At 36.4% G+C, this 20,666-nt stretch overlaps 2 protein-coding genes across 2 annotated transcripts; both read left to right on the top strand.

Moving 5' to 3' along the window:
• The first annotated feature begins 3,622 nt into the window (after positions 1-3,622).
• Positions 3,623-4,098, top strand: LOC133791049 (histone H4). Its single transcript, XM_062228932.1, has one exon. The coding sequence runs from the start codon at positions 3,623-3,625 to the stop codon at positions 3,932-3,934; it is 312 nt and encodes a 103-aa protein (XP_062084916.1). The 3' UTR covers positions 3,935-4,098.
• A 172-nt stretch (positions 4,099-4,270) lies between these two features.
• LOC133791048 (bidirectional sugar transporter SWEET16-like) lies at positions 4,271-6,138 on the top strand. The gene is made up of 5 exons (XM_062228931.1): positions 4,271-4,586; positions 4,717-4,753; positions 4,864-5,336; positions 5,491-5,607; positions 5,741-6,138. The coding sequence occupies exons 3-5, from the start codon at positions 5,178-5,180 to the stop codon at positions 5,924-5,926; spliced, it is 462 nt and encodes a 153-aa protein (XP_062084915.1). The 5' UTR covers positions 4,271-4,586; positions 4,717-4,753; positions 4,864-5,177; the 3' UTR covers positions 5,927-6,138.
• The last annotated feature ends 14,528 nt before the right edge of the window (positions 6,139-20,666 follow it).

The following is a 20,666-nucleotide window of genomic DNA, read 5'->3' as shown; positions in this document are numbered from 1 at the left end:
GATGCTCGTGTCTCAAAGTAGACAATAGAGTTATTCAAACCCAGAGCGAAGGAACGTGGAGTTTCAAGTGGGAGACTATGTCTTCCTTATGGTTTCACCACAGAGATGGGTGAAGATATTTAGGAAGAAGGGTAAGTTGAGCCCTAGGTTTGTTGGACATTTGAGATCTTGTAGAGGATCGGTCAGGTGGCCTATAGATTGGCCTTACCCTCGGCACTGTCTATTGTGCACAACATATTTCATATTTCCATGTTGAGGAAGTATGTATCAGATTTAACTCATGTGTTGAGTTATGAGGATCTAGAACTGGAGACAGATTTATCGTATGAGGAGTAGCCAATTCAGATTTTAGACAAGAAGGACAAGTTCCTGAGGAACAAGACTATACATTTGGTTAATGTATTATGGAGGAACAACAAGGTTGAGGAAACGACCTGGGAGCTAGAGTCAGATATGCGGGATCAGTATCCCGAGCTCTTCAGGTAAAAATTTCGAGGATAAAATTCTTGTAAGGAGGGGGTAGTTGTAACACCCCAAATTACCTAATAAGACTTAGGGCCTTGATTAGGGGGCCAAGATGACAAATTATTGAGAATTATTCGACTATATGTGATTTAATTATGAAATATGTGTTTATGTGATATATATATGTGTATCATTATATGATTACGTGAGTTATCTTATAATATGACTAGATATGCATGTTTATGTGTATTAAATATGCATGTGAGCTCGTTTCTTATTACAATGACAGATTTTGTAATTTGGCTTGTTACATGTATATTTGGAATATATGTTCATATATGTGTGAGACCACACCATTACGTGGATATATTTGGGTTACTCGACACGAGGAGATCCTAGGGAACAAGTTAGCGGGAGAGTCACAACAAGACCAAATACTGACTCGGGGTGAGTCAAAGAGTATTTTGGGTATTTAGTACATTACTGAGATATCGGGTAATGGGAATAAATATTTGAGGATATATTCGGAGTTAGTGAAATTAGGAAGGAATGTTGGGAATTTTGACCATTTTACCCTCGAGGACGTTTTTGGAACCCCGAACCTCGTGATTTGCTTAAGGTTACTTGAACCCTAAGTAAGCCACACAAAATAGAAAAACACTCTCAACTCTCCCAAACTCTCTCTCACTCGTGTACACTTTCTTACAAAGTCGACCTACCAGCATGGATGAAGACACACTCGGTACCCAAACAGTTAGTAGATTCAATCTCGAGCCTTAGGAATTGAAACCCCAAGCCAAAAACCCTCAAAAGTGCCCAAAATAGGAACCAGGAAGAACAGGGTAGCACTGCCCCCCTAGCGCCATAGCGCTACAAGCATGGAAGTTTGCCTTGGCTAGCGCTAGGACCAGGCTGAACTACCCTGGTTTTTCCCTCCTTCGATTTCACCACTTTTAACCTTCAAGAATTGATCCCAAACTCCATTCAATCTCCCAAATGAACCCAAATATCGACTCTACAAGTCCTAGGCATCATAACCCAATTTATCATAGCCAAAAACTCCCATCAATTCTCAACTATCCAACTTAAAATTCCAACTGAAAACCAAATGAAAACAGAGCAGAAAACCAGAGTTTCAATGGCTAGAAACTTACCTCAAGCTCAGTATGGAACCCTCTTCAATGGTGGAACACAACCCTAGACCCTCAAGGTTCATTTCCCTAGCTTGATTCCTCAAATGGAGCTAAAGAATTCTAAGAGAAAAGGAGAAGAAAAACTATCGAGAGAAGAAGGAAACTATGCTTTGTTTTTGCAAGTTCTACAGCTTTCTAATGGTTGATATCTATCCTTAGGTCAAAAGACAATATTGCCCCTAAGCTTAAATAAAACCCTTAACAGCCACCAAGGGCAAAACCATCATTTCCCGTCTATCTCGTTAATCATAATTAACGCCCTCCAATTCCCGTTATTTCCAATATTTTCAAATACCAATAAATCATATCCCATTACCCTTTAATTCTCGGTAATGTACTAATCATCAAATCACCCCGAGACTCACCCCGAGCACTGAAATCAACTCCGTTATGACCAAACTGCTCACTTGCATTAAAAGATTGTCTCATGCCGAAAAGCTCGAAAAAATCCACATTATAATGTGGCATCATCAATAATTCACTAACATGCATACAAATATACAATTATGCCATCAACGGGCCAAATTACCAAAATGCCCCTATAATGAAATGTGGACCCACATGCATGCATTTATCATCATATTATAATATAATTCACAAAAACATGCACATAATTATTTAATAGCATAATAAATCAATTATGGTCCTCCCGACCTACTAATCCAACCATTAAACCTCATTAAGGATTTTAGGGCATTACAGCTGGGGCTGATAATTTGCGCATAGGACGCGACTTGGCTACTGTGAGCTGGGGTCAACTAGATAAACATTGGACTCGGCCTAAGCGAGCTAGGGTCAATGGGTTAAATAGAGGGTGCGACCTAAGGGCGTCGACCCTGAAAATTGTATGATGATTGTGATAAACTATTGAATATAAATATTTTTTCTGTTGTTAAACTAATGTTTATGGCTAGCTGAATATCAGGATGATTGACTTGTGATTCATTGATTGCCATCACTAATTATGTGTCTGCTATGCTATTATGGTTTTCTTACTAGGCCTTGGCTCACAGGTGCTACGTGGTGAAGGTAAATGCAAAGGTAAAGTGGATCAGCTATGAGTTGGAGAGCTCTGGGGGCGAGGTGTACATTGTCAGCTACTTGTCCGCCATGACCGAGGGATAATATAGGACAGAAACCTAAAACGTGTATTTTGTCATTAGAGTAACCTTTAATTGTATATAACTATTCTTGGAAGCTTGTAAATTTGTCCTTTAAACCATCATTTATATCATAACAAATAAAATATGAATGTCTTAAAAAAAAAAAAGAATGGAATGACGAATGAGAAAAGGAAAAAAAATTATTATATTGTTTAGTGGTCGGTTATCCAAATATCATCGACAAAAAATTTGAGGTAATAGAATGGGATATTTTATCAGATTTATATAAATATAAGCCAAGAGTTATCAGTTTTTTTTCTTCTTTCAATTAGATGAATGTTAGAATTTATTTTTTCTTTGCATTAGGTTACATAGTAACCATTTTTAAAGTTATTTAACCAAATACTATTAGATGAAATTATGTTACTAAAAAAGGTATATAAATGTAAAATAACTAAAAAATCAAGTAATCAAGGGCGAGGAAAAATAACAAGCGGTTTCAGTTTAATATCAATTTGATCCAAAAATAAAGGTCAAGGTTTTCAAAGTTCAAAAATTTCATTTCTGACAAAAAAAAGCACAATCTGTGTCATAACTAAAGTCGCATTCTCATCCGTTCATTTAAATAATATGAGCGGTTCAGATCTACTTACACGGATTGACACGGATAGAGCCTCCAAGCCGTCGATATGGGCGCAGATCTAAGGTCTTAAATTAATGCCCGCCAAACTTCAAAACCCAAAATGCCAAATTCCCAATCTTATAAGAACCCTCGTAATCCACTCACCTAAACCCAGAGTCAAATTCTGCAATTCCTCTTGAGCCAATTTTCTTTTCTCAGCTCATAACTTTCACGAGAAAATGTCAGGTCGCGGAAAGGGAGGCAAGGGTTTGGGCAAGGGGGGCGCCAAGCGTCACAGAAAGGTCCTCAGGGATAACATCCAAGGTATCACAAAGCCTGCTATCCGTCGTTTGGCTCGTAGAGGTGGAGTTAAGCGTATCAGTGGCCTTATCTACGAGGAGACCAGAGGAGTCCTTAAGATCTTTTTGGAGAATGTTATCCGTGACGCTGTGACTTACACTGAGCACGCAAGGAGGAAGACCGTGACCGCCATGGATGTTGTTTATGCTTTGAAGAGGCAAGGAAGGACCCTTTACGGTTTCGGCGGTTAATTTTCTTTATGCTCTTGTAAGATTGTCAATAGTTGATTAGTACTCGTTAATCTTGGCTCTAGATCTTAAGTGTATGGTCGTTTATGTTGCTAGTTTGCTATTATTGTAATTCTTTTTAACTTTTATTTCAATTTCATCTAATACAAGTTGTATCAATTTCCCAATTATCTACTTTAGAGGGCTTTATTGCTTCTTTTGTATGTAACATGCTTTCATAATATTATTAGCCCTAAACAATCAATAGGTGAAAATAGCTTGCAGTGAAGATTCTCCGTAATCCGCTTGTGAAGACTTGACTTTCAACTCTGTTTTTCATATATTTAACTTGTTTATGATTTTCCTATTCTTTTTCGGTCTTCCAAATTGTATGCTAAATATTTGTCCAATTATGTATTGTGGATCCCTTGCAATTTTCTCATCGCCGTCCTTTGTCCTGTTAGGTGACTAACAGCAGTGATATATTTACTTTATAAGAATCATAAATATATTATTGCATATCTAAAAGTGTGATGAATGACCCAGTAGAGAACATAACACCACAAGAAAAATAAAATTATAGCTATACTTTCAGAACGACGAAAGTTGAATCTAAGAAAATCCCATCTTCAAAGAAGGAATAGACTTCCCAAGTCTTATACCAAGGTTGAGCATGGTGAGGGTCATAGTAATCTTTTTTGGTCTCCTGGGTAATAACTAATAAAGTGCATCATATTTTCCTCCAAGATTTCGTTTGTACTGTGAATTGTGAATTGATGGTGCTTGTGGTTTTTGCTTTCGTACAGGTAATATTACAACAGGGCTACTCTATATTTCCCCTGCGTAAGTACTTAAGCCTAGTCACAGTTTATCATCCTCAGTTCTTACCTTAGTCTAAGTTGAAAAGGTTTTTTTTTTTTTAACTCAACTTTAAACAAACTTTTTGAACTCAGAAATGCGTTTTGCCGGATCCTGAAGCGTAGATCAACCGAAGCATTTGAGAGCATCCCTTATGTAGCAAATTGCTGAATGCTTACTTTTGGGTTTACCATTGAGTTATTAAACCTTACAGTATTTTGGTTGCTACCATAAATATGTTTGGTGTTCTTGTTGAGATTATTTTTCTATTCATCTTCCTTTTTTATGCACCTCCAAGAATGAAGGTTTCCCTTGTGCTTTCCCACTTCATGTCTCTTTTTTTATCATGTACGAGCTTACCTTCTCACAAATTTAATCAACATATGTCTTACTCTTATGTTATCAGATTATGCCTGCTATTCTTGTGGTTGTTTGTGTTGTGATATTTCCAGCAGCAGCAATTTTGCATACCCAATTTCTTCTCCGCGGTGATACTCGAATTGATATTGCGGGGTTGTTGTGTATGATCTTCAGTATGATTGCCTATGCATCTCCTCTTTTTGCTATGGTAACAAATAAGGAATAAATGAAAGAGAACGCATTAATAAAAAATTACTCTCTTTGCATATTCTCTTCTTTCCCTTTTTCAATTTCAATTCTTTTCTTTGTTTTTTTTTTCAATTGAATCTGTTTTAGTCTAATGCTACATTTTGATGTTACAGAAAACAGTATATTTGACAAAAAGTGTTGAGTACATGCCTTTCCTTTCGCTTGTCTTTTTCTTGAATGGTGGAGTTTGGACTGTCTATGCTGTACTTGCAAAAGACACATTTGTTGGAGTAAGTTGCATTCTAATATCATATATCTTCTCCTATGGAAAACAAATTTTTTCCTCATTGTTTTGGTTATTAAGTCACAGTATTGGTCAACTATTTGGATAAATGAAATGGATATATTATCTACTGTGTGCAGATACCAAATGGGACTGGATTTTTCCTTGGAAGTCTTCAGCTGGTTCTCTATGCAATATACTGGAAGCCAAAGTCATCCGGGCAAGTGGGGGACGATTTAGACAATGAACAGCAGACCGAACCGCTCATCAAATCTTCAAAACAGTTGGAACAGACAAACGAAGATGGTGTTGCTGTCATTGTATAATTCTGCTCATAAATTGTCTGTATATGCCAGAAGATAAAGGTTTTGGTAATAAGGATAATAATCTCATATTAAGGGCAGAGGAATGTAAGGTGTTCCTTTTAATACGAGTCAAGACATCTTTATGGCTAGCTAGTAGCTACTAGCATCAGATGTCTTTTTTTCTGTACTTGGCATTAAAAAGATTTTTAGAACTTTGCCACTTGGGTTTTTCATTGAATCTTCATATCTTAGGTACTAGAAGCACTGGACTATTAGGTACTAGAAATGCAATAGATAGATCACTATGATTTATGGAAGTTGAAAAATCAGTGAGCAGAAACATTGTGAGGAAAAATTACTACATTTGGTGAATATATACAAAGGGTTATAATTTTATTAAAAGAGAGTATTAATAGGTAATCACATTGGCTTTAATTACGAGAACTCTATATAGTAATTCTAATCTCTAAAACGGATATAAAATTTCTTACCAATAATAATAATAATTGTAAAATATAAATAGATTTTACTAGTATCAAAATCGTAAATATTGATAAAAACATATCAAAAAAATTTATAAATAAATTGCGATGTTAAATGTTTATGTGAGTGAAGATATTAAAAAAAATTGTGGCAAAAGTTGTTAATCTGTCAAGTTTTGAACTTATATGTCCAAATATACTAGATAAAAACAACATGCATTTACTTAGTTATACAAATTTCAAATAAATAAATAATATTATATAAAAAAAATGACATAATCATATTAAAAGAAAAATTAAACCAAAATATTATTTATGATTTTTTTGAATATATATATATATAATATGATAACCATTTTAAATAATTTTTTTAATAAAAATTAAGATTATGTGTTATATATTATTATAATGATGTTTTATAATATTTAAATTTATATTAACATAAGTATTCAATATTTAGTCTTTTATTAAATATTACTATAATAATAATTATTTATAATATTTGAATTCATATTAATATAATTAGTAAAAAATTAAGATTATATATTATTATCGTAATAATATTTTATAACATTTAAGTTTATATTAATATAATTATTAAATATCTACTTTTATATTATATATTATTATAATAATGATATTTTATAATATTTAAATTTATATTAATATAATAATAAATATCAATTTTTAGTTTATTTGAAATGTATATTCCATTAATTATTTAGAATATTATGTTAAGGTTAACAAAACAAATCGTCGTTATCTACACATTTTTTATATAAAAGATATATATTTTAAGAATAAAAGTCACTAAATTTAAAAGTGCATGCCCATTAGTGTAAGATTACATGTAGGATACAATCATAATAGATGATCAGAATAATCATAGTGTATGATTATGGTAGAGGAATTGAACTAATCTTGAAAATTCCTTCTTTGACAAATTGAATCTCAGTTAAATGAATGGAAGTTATAAATCATATATTAAAATAAGATTGAAAAAATTTATCTATTTTATCTTGTTAAAAAAATTATATATATTAGTAATATTTTCTAAAAAAAAACTTTGTAATAAAAATTTAATGGTATTTCTCAACAAACATTTTAGTTTTTTTTAAGGAGTTTTTTTATATTAACTCATGAGATTGACTATTAATACTAATTAAAAAAAATCTAAGAACTAATATAAAATTTATTCTTCTTTCCTTGCAAACATGAACATCAAAATAATTTGTAATATAGCAAATTTTATCACATTTGTCAAAACTAAAATTGTTTTAGTCGTAATTTTAAAACTATTAAACAAATCTTTTCATCATTTTCAAAAATACTTTAATTTTAAAAGTAATTCTTGATGGGTAGTAATTCATTTCTTTCTAAATATATTAATATTTCTTTATATATATATTTTATTTTGATGTGGGACTTGACCCAAAATAAAAGATCTTATATGTTATTAAGATGTTGACTACTCTTTTTCAGTTCATTAATTTTGAAAAGAATTTGTTTTTTTCAACTCACTATTATTTCGAACCAAATTTTATATCAAATGAAATACAATTAGGATTGGACATGCCTCGCCAGGTTGAGGGTGTTTGAATGAGCCACCCAATTACATCGACCTAAAAAATTCTAACCCATTTAAAATAGTTTTGATATGTAACCCAACACTACTAATTACATTATAAGTTGAGTTGGGTCGGGTTATAACCCATTTAAAAAAAATCTATCAAGTTTATCAAAATCATTAATTTAATACAAATAATAGATATCAAATTAAAAATCTAAATTGAAAAAAAAATCATTTTTTAGTAGTTATCCAAATTCTAAACATAAGTCCTAAAATTATTATAGTCATCCATTAAAGAAATTAGATAATTAATTGAAATTTAAACAAAATAAAATATTTGAATCCATCAATTAACAATGACAATGAGTGTCTTGATGCTCTCCTTTGTTTCTCCTTTATTGTTGCCTTCACCTTAAGATTATTGCCTACAATTCAAAAACTAAATTTATACAACTTATTAAAAATAAACAAGTCATTTTATCTACCTACCTTCTTCAAGAACTTATATGTGTGTATAACATCCAAATATTCACTTGTTTGAATGTCTTATGTGCTCTTCGGCCCGCCCAGCTACAGTTGTAGCAACAGCTAAAACGAAAAAAAAAAAAAAAATTAACTCACCAAATAGTCCAGCTACAAGGTGTTGTTCTTTGTTGATGCCTTCTCCATAAGTTTATTGTCTGCAATTCAAAAACCAAACTAACAAAACTAATTTATTTGAGCAAATATCATAATATTAAGCACTTGACAAATAATAGTAGCAAAATATCCACAAAATAATCACTACTTTCAGCACTAAAGCATTCAATAACATATTAAAATCATTCATAATAATAATAATAATAATAAAACAGAACCTTACCAGAAAAATATTATATTAAAACTCTACAAAAACTATTCTAATTTCAGCAAGCAATACCATATAAAGATGATTGAATTCATTCTAATAGTTATGTCACCACCGCAATAGCATAATAAAATAATTAAAATCTATTTTAATAATAGTAATAAATAAAAAACAGTAGCAAATATGTCACCACCAAATATATAGTAAACAAATCATTTTATAACTATAACAGTATGCATAAATTGGAAAAAATTACCAAAAAAAAAAAAAACAAATTTAATATAGTAATCATCAAAACATAAAAGAGTGAAGAAATACCTGCACAATTTTTCTTTTCCTTTGAGGAGCAGTTCCAAATTCCAATTCTGGTGTCAAATCTGATTTATTAAAAAAAGATATAGCAGAAACTCTAACACAAAAATCTCTCTACCTCAACAGAAATATATATATATTTATATATATATATATATTGCGGCTATTAGGTCACTCTAAATAGATGCTCTACTTCATTCTTTAAAATATTTTTTCAAAACACACATTTTTTTATTTTATCTCTAACTTTTATATTACACCATACATCAATTTCTCTATTTTTTTCTCTATATCATTTAAATACTATATTTTAAAATATTTTCTTTAACTATCAATAATATCATAATATTTTTTAATATTTATAAAATCTACCCATATATCATATCACGTAATTATATTATAATACTACTCATAAAAAAATAACAATAAAAATTTATTAAAAAATGAAATCTAATAATATTATAAAATATAAATAAAACTCATTTACTAGGTATATAACTATATGTATAAATATATAAAAAGAAAAAAAAAAGTAGAAGAGCATATATATATTTGTGTGTTTGATTTTATGTATTTGTGAATAATGTAAGAAAGAATATAAAAATTTAATATTATATATTTACACAGATGAATAGAGTGTTATAAATATAGCTATGTACTATAGATGAAGATAATTTTTTTTTTGAAGAATAAAGCATCAATTGGAGACTCATTTTAGTACATTTTGGTATAATTTTACCATAGTTATTTTAGATATGCTCTTAGAAGCCATCACTTATTATTAAAATCACTTATTATTAAAATTTTATTATAAGGACAAAAATCAACATGGCGAAAATTTCTTTTTCTCAACACACATATAGATATAAAGAACCTATTAGTCTATAATCACATACAGTGCAACTCTTAATAAGAGACATATTATACCATTACAACATACAATGTATATTCTATATTATCACTAGAGAAAAGGAAAAGATGCATCTACACTTGGTGCGGTGGCTGCTTGGCTGTAACTGTGAGATAAAGAGAGGGTGCAACCGAGAAGAGAGCAGTGCCGCCATCACCGTGACCTGGAGCCGTTGTCGACGCCTTCGTGAAAATGACCTGCAGCCACCGTGGTGGACTAGTGTGGTGCATGGTGGAGATATTGAGAGTGAGTGACTACTGTTTTAGGCTTTGAGAAATTGAGAGACTGAAATGAGAGTAAAGTGAGTGAGGAAGAAAAAGTGGCTGCTACCGATTAGCGTTGGGGAAGTAAAATTATATAAGTTGTATTTATATTTTAGGGTTTTAGATATAAAAATAATCAAAAAAGAGAAATTATAGGAAATAGCTCAATATAAAACGATCAAGGAGCTAATGTCCTCATTTTTAAAATTGTAGATAAATGACTATTTTACATTGTTGATTACTTAAATTACCATTTTTTATAATTTATTTATTTATTTAGGACTGTATGACTTTAATATAGTGGTATATGTATATTAGTTTTGTTTAATTAGCTTTTATTTTAAAGTTATATTGATTTTTTAAGTTTTTTATAGGTTGTTGGTATATTATTTTTCAATTAGTGTATATATTTTTTGTGGTATGGTATATAATTTTTTTTTTGTGATATTTAATTTCTATTTTATTATACATAGTGGTAGTATATAATTTTATATCATGGTATATATATTTTAATGATAGTATATAATTTTGTTAGCATAGTATATACATTTTTAAGTAATAATTTTATAAGTTTTGATGATATATTATTTTTCAACTCAGTATATATATTTTGTAGTATGATATATCATTCAACAACTCATAAAAAACGAAAAAAAATCAAAATAACTTTAAAATAAAAACTAATTAAACAAAACTAATATACATATACCATAATATTAAAATATTTAGAATAAAATAGTAATTTGTTAAATGGTATATTTGGTAATATGTGATATTAAATAGATGATTAGGCTATTTTACTACAAAATTAAAAACATAAACATTTACTTACTTTCACATAATATTAAGGGTCATTTTGCTCCATGCCCCAATAAAAAAAATATTAGAAAGATGCCGGCAAGGATGGGCTTATATAAGGATTTGGGCTTCTGGGCCCGTGGCCGAGCCGTACAATTCGGCCTGTGGCTTTCAGCCACTGAATAGATTTCGGTCATCACTATTCCACCTATTCGGCCCACTATTCGGTGTGGGTTGGCCAGGTTGGTCGGCCTATACCTATTTTTGCCCAGCCCTAAATACAATTAAGAGTTAAGCTTGTAATTCAAATTATATAAAAAATGAAAATACATATACACCATTTCAAAATAAAAAAAAGAGATATACACAAATGAATTCTACTTTAATCTTATTTTTCAAGTGATACTTATGATTGATCCTTGAATTATTGTTGTCTTTTCTCCCGTTAGTTGGCTAAAGAGTGAGATATTTTTTATAAAAAAATCATAAAATTTAAACTCGTTGTACTAGTAAAGTGACTAAAAAAATTGTTGGAAAAAATTGAGTGAATGATAAATTGATGCCTAAAATGGTAATGATTCAACGAATCACTTTGATTAAAAATGATATTATCTTAATATTGTGTGATTTATTTTAATTGATTTTGGTAAATCACTTTGATCAAAATTGAGATATCAGAATATTGTGTGATTAATTATGATTGACTGTCAGAAAATCACTTTGCCTAACAACTAATATTACCAGAATAACTGTGATTAATTCTGATTGATTATTAGAAAATCACTTTGGGTAACTACTGATATTACCAAAATAAGTGTGATTAATTCTGATTGATTTTCAGAAATTAAGATTCCAGATTTGTTGGATATTTAGGCATTAATGCACTTGATTCACACACATTTTCAACTCTCCATGAAGCCTGTAAAATGAGACTTCTCCTCTCATTCTAGGACACACAGATACAGAGTATCACACACTTAGTCTCTTTCTCTCTTCAGTCTTTATAGTATTTTCTAGTGATAGAGGGAAGGTTTGTTTCGAGTTCGCCTAAGCAGACGCATTGGTGCTTTTGTTCTACTTGATAGCTGTTGTATCCTGAGAAGTGGTTGCTCACGAATCCTCTAGCACCATTCAGGTAGAGGGGACAATTTTTTTTTAAAGAAAGCACGTTTTGCGTGCCTCAACTTTGGTTTAGTCCTTGTATTATAGTTTTGTATTTCCATTAGTCAATTAAATATACCAATATATATGTTTCGTTCTTCTCTACTATATTATTTCTAACAATCTTAAAGAAAATTTCGACTCCTTCAGAAAAGATGAACATGTTGAAGGGCAGAAACCAGTTTGGGTTTGTTGACGCGGTTCTTCGGAAACAGATAATTATATGAATAAATGAGATGGATTAGTGCTAAATGATGAACCGTAATATGTGAATAATCTCAAGGCTGGGTTATGACTCGTGTACTCTTTTTAGGTGGTTCGAAGGTTAAAATCTCTCTAGTCCACCAGGCAATATTATTGATATCTCTCTGATCTTCCTTACAGGGTGTTTCTTTACAAATTAGAAGCCAACCCTTTGCAACACCCAAGGTTTCCATATTTATAGGGAGAGGACACCTGGGTGTTGGCAAAGGGGGTCATCCCGTGACCTTCTTACCCATCATGTCACTTCTGTGATATTCATGATTAATTCCTAAAACCTGACAATGAAGTGTGGTCTAATCAATAGGTAAGGGGGATAATGGGCCGCATGGCCCAAACCAGTCGTGGGGTGCCTGAACACACACGTTTATGCTACGTGTCCGAGATTTCAGGAATGGAGTAGACACGTGATGTCTGATATGCGCACATTTACATTGCGTGGTTGACTTTATAAAGGATTGGAGGTGTCAGCTCCAGATTGTACCCCGAGGTTGATGTGGTCTCAGCTCGTGGTGTCCACGCTGCTGACCCGATGCCTTCGAGTATTCTCACTAAACCATTGGCTACCTCGAGCTAAAGAGGTAGAGACTCGTAACAGCAGCTCTATGTAGGTGGCTTCCACGTGGCTGATAGGATTATGCCCTTTTTCAGCTCGCTAATACCCCGTGGATATTTAGGGCGTACATTTGCCCCCCAAGCCCTGCTCGTGGCATATGACGTCACCTGTGGCCACAGTGGGGGCTTTTAGGTTTCCCTGTGGACTCTTCATGTCCCACCCATTACGTTGGTATCAGATACATGGAGCATCGTGGTTGGTGACGGTCCATCTTCCGAGAACCGCATTAAATGGCCTAGCCTATCTTCGGCCGTCATTTCATCTTTTGAGTTGTGATCCTTGTATCCTACATAAAGACAATCGAACGACCCTCATTCTTTTGCCTTTTACGTATATATAAGGTTGGCCACCTTTCGTATGAGCCACCTTTTTATTTGAATTTTTTTTCTCATCTTCTTTCTTCTCTCTTCTAAGTCTCAAAACCCTTTCTTTCTTCTGGTCACTGTTCCAGACGTTCCTGAGTTTCAGACACGAGGGTTCTTTCGTGACTCTGGTTCCAAAGATTCCACCAGGATTCCAACCCCGACGCTCTTTTCAGTCTTTACGCAGCAAAAAAAAACTTCTGTAAGTCCTCTGTTTGTTGTATGCTTTGAATGTTTCCATTTTTCTTTGCTTAGGTGAACTTCCTTCTTAGCCGTATGCAGTAGGTTGTTTTTCTTTGCTGGTAGTTTGTGCGTAGGTTTTTATCCTAGGGGTATCGACCATAGGACAGAGAATGCTTAGGAACATGACTCGTAGGACAAAGTTTTGGGGTGATTTTTCAGGGTAAAATTTTTTTATGCCTGTTTCTGACAACAAGTTTCTGGGGTGCAAAAACCGGGTAGCTTAGGAGACACGCTTCGCAGGCGGTTTTGCCTTTCAAAACTTTCCTTCCAAGGCAAACTTTATTTTGACCCTCCTGACACACGGATCCCGAGCAATAGGGGACCCGTTGGGAGCATAGGCGCGTGTTTATAGAACCGCGTGGCCTCACTCACCGCGGGCTGAGATTACCTCAGCCTGTGTAAAGGAAACCATCTTTCGAGCTAGATTCTTTCTTATGCTCAGGTCGCCTTTTCTAAACTTTCTTCATCTTTGTTCGTTAGGTGACCAGATGAGACCTAAGAAGAATATGCCCAAGAAGAGTACCGACAGCTCGTCCTCCCAGCGGGCCAGCAAGGGGAAAGAGGTGGCAACAGACTCCCCAATCCCCCACTTCGGTCCCACCGTGGAGAAGGAGGTCGAGGTGGGACCTGATGCCTTCTTTGAGGCTGAGAGGATTGCCTCGAAGGTCACAACCCAATAAAATCATGCTCTCCCACAACATCGAGATAGGGAAGGGCGCCCTGGTTGTTCGTCCTCCCCTTGAGGGCGAGCGGAGCTGCGCACCGCTCGATGAGGAGTTCGCGGCCTGGAGCGACAAACACCTCAAGGCTGGGGCCTTTCTCCCCCTGGATCAGTACTTCGCAGATTTCTTGAATTTCGTGAAGCTGGCCCCCTTCCAACTCCCCCCTAACTCCTACCGTCTGTTAGCGGGGTTGAAGTACTTGTTCCTGAAGCAGGAATGGGAGGTCCCCACACCGGCGGACATCCTCTACTTTTTCTGCCTCAAAGCCAGCCCGGACCAATGGGGGCGAGGTGATGGGTTCTACTACCTGACCCGTTTTCCCAACTCGGTCGCGGTCATCGAGCTGCCCAGCCACCCCAATGACTTCAAGGATCAATTCTTCATGTCAACGGGGTTTCACAACTGCGAATACCATTACTTCAACCATCCTCGTAAGTTCCTTCTAACTTTAGCTCGCAAGATCGTCGCTGGCTAGTTTCTACTCATTCGTTATTGGTTTGAAAACTATTGTGCAGCTATTTTTGCGAGGACGGCCAAATCGGTGACCCTTGGGGGTCAGTATGAAACCTTGGCGGGGCTCCCCCCAAGTGAAAAAGACTACCGCCAACTCATGTCTGATGAGACGATGCTAGCGTGTAAGTTAATTTCTCCGGGCCAGACTCTGGCCTTGAGGAGGCCGCAGATCATCCCCGCAGCCCGCGAGATGGCGCCCATCCCCGAGGAGGAGGCCGCGGATGAGGACGAGGAGGACGAGGTGCTCCTCGTGCACCGGAAGCAGGCTCTTGAGGTCGCCCAGGAGGTCAATGCAGAGCGGACCCAGTCCGGGGCAGCAGCCAGCCCCTCCAGCCAAGGTAACCCTTACTTGTTTAGGGATTTAGACAGGTCCACCGTAGACCTACGACTTGCTAGGTTTAACCCCAGCTAACTCGTTCACCACCACCAAAATGACCCAGATCGCAACATCACTCTACTCCAGTGTGTTGACCAGCTAGTGTTGCGTTATGACATGGGCCGCCCTAGGGGTACTGTAGTAGTAGATAATACCCTGGCCTTTACGTCGGCCTTTTTTGAGGAGTACGGGACCAATCTTAGGTCGTGGCCCTCCCTTCTGGAGGGTGTAGTAGCTCCAAGTCTTATGCAGTATGTAGAGGAGTCCAGTCCTGAGGTGGATCCGGACCCAAAGCCTCCTCTCACTCGTGAAGTCATTATCTTAGACTCTCCCGTAGAAGCTTCGGGGCCGGAGGTCCTGACAATAGATTCCTCCTCTAGCTCGGAGGGTAGGACTTTTTTCAATACACACTTTAGATTTTTTTGTTATCAACGTATTTTTACATGCATACTAATGATTCGCTCTTTGTTTCAGACGAGGAGATGTCGCAGCCTGGGGACAACGTTCTGCGGTCTATGTTCTAGGGGGGAAATCCCTTCTCCGGGTCGTCTGGATCCTTAGTGAAGAGGCTCCGGGTGACCAAGAAAACTCCTCCCCCCGGGACCAGCTCCAAGTCTCCTGCCAAGGGGAAAAACCAGGGTCCTGCTGCCATAGAGAAGGTGCCTCCACCCCCTCCTACAGTGGAGAAGATGGCTCCACCTCCCCCACGACCTCTTGTCCCTAATCGGGAACAGGAGGTACCAACCGGGACCTTGTCAGCCCCGACTCCCGGCGTGCGCGTCCCGGTCAATCCTCAGGCCTTGGAGAAAATCCCCAAGGTCTTTAGGGGGACGGTTTACAAAACCGCGACCTACATGGTGGACCACTGCTACAACGCTACCTCGAGGGACTTGCGGGAGATCGAGATGAGGAGCCCCGAGCATGTGATGGAGTCTTCACTGGGGATGACCCTCACGGTAAGTTTGCTTTACCACTGGTTCTTTATGTTGTTTTTTTTTTCTCTAAGGCACTTGCCTGATTATCGTTTTGTCTTGCAGGCGGCTTTGGCTCTCCACCGAAGCATATCTCGGTCCAGGGCCAGGATTGACGAGATCCGGGGCGAGCACCAGGCTGCCCAGGCCACCCTTGCGTCCGCTCGACAACAGGAGCAAGATGCCAAAGCTGCCCTGGCGACTACTCGGGAAAGCGAGAAGGTCGCGCAGGCCGCCTCGGTTGCTGCGAAGGCCGACCTGGAGGCATCTCAGGCCAAGCTGCTGGAGGCCGAGGCTACTAAGGTCGCCCTGGATGCCGCAAAGGTTGAACTTGAAGAGGCCAAGGTCGCCCTTGTGGCGGAGAGGGCATCATCCAGCTTCTCCATGGAATCCATGCTGTACCATTGCTGGGCCTTCAACCAGGATGGTGACTTTTCCTTCCTGGGGCCGGAGGTGTGGGAGTCCTTGGAAAAGTTCAAAGCTCGCTTTCAACAAGAGGCGCCCTCTGAGACCGGGGAGACTTCCACTGCAACCGAGCAGGACGCCGAGGGAGTGTCTTCAACGGAACGGCCTGGCGGGGCTTAGGATTTTTGCTCCTTTTTCTTTTATTTTTATTTGTAACTTTATATTACGAGGTTTTTTATCCTCGAGACAATTGATTTCTGTTGACCGCGTTTTTGGCCAACGACGTGAGAACGTCAAAAACGACAAACCTTCAAGAGAAATAAAACAACACAGATGGTTTTTGAATAGAAAGTAAATAACACAAAATTTTTTATAGTGGTTCAGCCCCAATATATTAGTAATAGCCTAATCCACTTAGAGTTGTGATTTATAGATCTATACTCAAGATCAGATGAACTGTGCCAACTGAGTTTCTTCAGTACAGATTGCAAAAATACAAGAATTCTTTATGATACCAGCACTTTCTCTCTCTAGAAAACTCAGACCCAAAATTTCCCCAAAAGTCTCCAAAGAGGAAGAAGCCCCTTTCTAATCCCATAAGCCATATATTTATAGGCTTAGGATCATACATCTGATATCCCCTAGAATCAGGATATTTTATTATATTTATTACATTTAAATTACAAAAAACATTCAAAATGTAACAAAACCCCCAATTTGTGGGAAGAATGAGAGATTCCCGCGTGTGCCAAGACCGGTTCTTGTTGAAGCCGTTTCTGGGAATCTTGACTTAGTCCTCCTCTATCTGGTCGACCCATATCTCCTACTGACCACTCATGCAAGTGCTAGTCGGACACATGCATGCTGGACATATGCAAGTGCTGGTAGGACATACACTTGCTGGTAGGACATATACATGTCTCTCCTCTAACATGGCAATCTCCTCTAGCATGCCATATCTCTCGTTGGACAACTATGCACTTGCTGGACACATGCATAAGGACCAGACCCTTTGGACTCTCCTCGGACCAAAGTCTGACCAGTCACTTTTTGGGCTCTCCTCGGACCACATTCTTGGGGTCTCCTCGGACTAAGGTCCAACCACACCTCATGGTTCTCCTCTCTTCTAACATGGCACTCTCCTCTAGAATGCCATGTCTCTCCTCTAACATGGCACTCTCCTCTAGCACTCTCCTCTAGCATGCCATTTCTTGTTGGACATACGCATAAGGACCATGTCTCTAGCCTCTCCTCGGACATGTATCCGATCACACTCTCCTTGGCTCTCCTCGGACCAAGGTCCGACCACAACACTTGGTTCTCCTCAGACCAAGGTCCGACCACATCACTTGGACTCCTCGGACTAAGGTCCGAGCACACCACTTGGACTCCTCGGACTAAGGTCCGACCGGGCACACTCTAGCCCAAGTACTCTCCTTGGGTGCACTTGGCTTGGTTATGACATCTCTCAAGCAGTCTAAACTCCTCACTGATGTATTGGGTCACTTTATCACAACTCTGAGGAGTCAATGTATTTATTGACTATTTAATGTGTCTTTTACGGAGCATGTACTGCCACTTGTCACCTCTATTGCCACGTCATCGATCTCTATTTTTTGGGGATAACATTTGCCCCCCAAGTTTATTATACGATTTTCTTCGTATGATAAACTTTTCTTCTAACCAAATGTTCTCGAGGTCATCCAAAAGCTCTTATCCAGTCGATAACTTTCACGTAAACTCCCACGACTGAACTTGTCTTGTGATTTCTTCAAACTCTATTTTCTTGATATAATGAAAGCATAGGCTCCCTTTTGATTCTCCCTTTGTCTATTTTGCAAAATCATCATGGTATAGAGACAGGTTTTTTTTTTTTTTAGGGAAAGCATGGTCCGATCGGACCATAATCTATTTATATATATTTTTGGTTTAACTTAGTTTCTATTGGTGTTATGATTGACATCTTATGCTTTTTAGGAAAAAATATCTGTTAATCAATTTGAACCAACTTCTAAGTCTTAGGACCTGGTTGTACCCAGGACATTAATTTTAAAAACTTAGTTCGCGTTAATCTTTTATCGATATCTCGTGCTTTTTAAGAAAAACATCGATCAATCAATTTAAATCAACTTCTAAGTTTTAGGACCTGGTTGTATCTAGGACATTAATTTTTTTAAAAAACTTAGTTCGTGCTAATCCTTTATCGATATCTCATGCTTTTTAAGAAAAACATCGATCAATCCATTTGAATCAACTTCTAAGTTTTAGGACCTGGTTATATCCAGGACATTAATTTTTTTTAAAAAAAAAACTTAGTTCGTGCTAATCCTTTATCGATATCTCGTCACTACAAGAAATTCGGCCTTTACCTACCAATTTTATTTGTGGGTAAAAATGGTGCATTGGTAGGTAAATCCCTTTACCTACCAATTTTGACCAATAACCTATTGGTAGGTAATAGTTAGTCAAGAAAGGTATTATTACCTACGATTAGTATATTGGTAGGTAAAAATCGTGTGGACCCCACAAAAAATGAGTCAACTTCATTGACCTAGTGTTTGACGTGGCATTATACGTGGCGAGTGATGTGGCACTCCACGTGGCACATGACGTGGCACTAAATGATTGGGTTACTTGTCCCTTTTTATCGGTTACGTGGCACTAAATAACTGGTCCACATGGCATGAGTTGGTATACCTATTTTTACCTACACTTATTTATTTGTGAGTAAAGATAATGTTTAGGGAGTATAGGCTAAAGCAGGACACCAGTTGGTATTGGAGGAGGATCATCAAATTGAGTCATCTTTGGTCTGGTTCTGTGATGAATGCAGCAGTTAGAAATGGAAAAATCCATCTGAGCACTCTGTACTCGATAGTGTTTCCTGGCGAGCTGGTGTAGTATGTTAAAGCCGTCTGGTGTAGACTCTCGGCTCCAAAGCACCAGTTCATTCTTTGGCTTGCTGTGAACCAGAAACTGAATACCAGAGACTGGTTGCAATCCTGTCATATTCATCTCCCATCTATTAGTTGCCCAGTTTGTGGTCAAGAGGAGGAGAATCATACTCAGTTATTTTTTGATTGTGTCTTTTCCAGGAAAATTCTCCTTGCTGTCTAGGGTTGGCTGAGAGGTTTATCTTGGCCAGCTCAGTTTAGGAAGTGGATCCAGTGGCTGTCTTTGCCTCGGGATGCCTGGATTTCATGGATTCTTCATGCAACATGTGCAGCAGCTATGTATCATATATGGCTGAATAGGAACCATTGTTGGCTTAATAATTTCTGTATACCAGTTTACCAGATTGACCATTTGATTAGATACTCTATCAAAGCTAGAGTTTTGAATTTAGTTGGAAGTAATTGCACTTACAGAGAAAAACAGATGCTTAAGTTTGTTAGAAATCTGTGATTGCTGTATTGTTTTTGGCTGAGGTGGGTTGTTCCCTTCCTCTGTTTTGTTTGTAATTGTTAGTTGATCAATTTATCTTTTCTTTTGATCAAAAAAAAAAAAAGATAATGTTTATATGTAGGTAATTTTAATTATATCTTTAAATTTAATTTAAAATAAACAATAAATGAAAGTAATTAATTTTAAAAATATTTGTCATTATTCCTCAAATAAATTATTTAACATGAATAACAAAATAAACAAACATATATTATAAAATATTCATTGCTTATTAAATGATGAGTGTTACACTAATTACATTTCATAAAATATAATATCAACAATTCTATACAATTCTCTTTTCTCTAACTACATTTTTCTTGATATTTTTCACTTTGGAATTATTGCACGAGAACCTCCTTCCTCTAACTGAACTTTGAGAATGTCGATGATGGCTTTGATAGGTGAGGTATGGGTTGGCGATAGTGGGAATGACTATAATTAACTTCAACATAAAAAATATCCCCAATTTAATCATCATAAGGATTTCAGATTATATATGACT

Source organism: Humulus lupulus, chromosome 7, assembly GCF_963169125.1.
Source record: "Humulus lupulus chromosome 7, drHumLupu1.1, whole genome shotgun sequence".
Classification (NCBI taxonomy): Eukaryota; Viridiplantae; Streptophyta; class Magnoliopsida; order Rosales; family Cannabaceae; genus Humulus; species Humulus lupulus.
The sequence above is the reverse complement of the archived record's forward strand: the minus strand, read 5'-3'. Positions and strand labels throughout refer to the sequence as shown.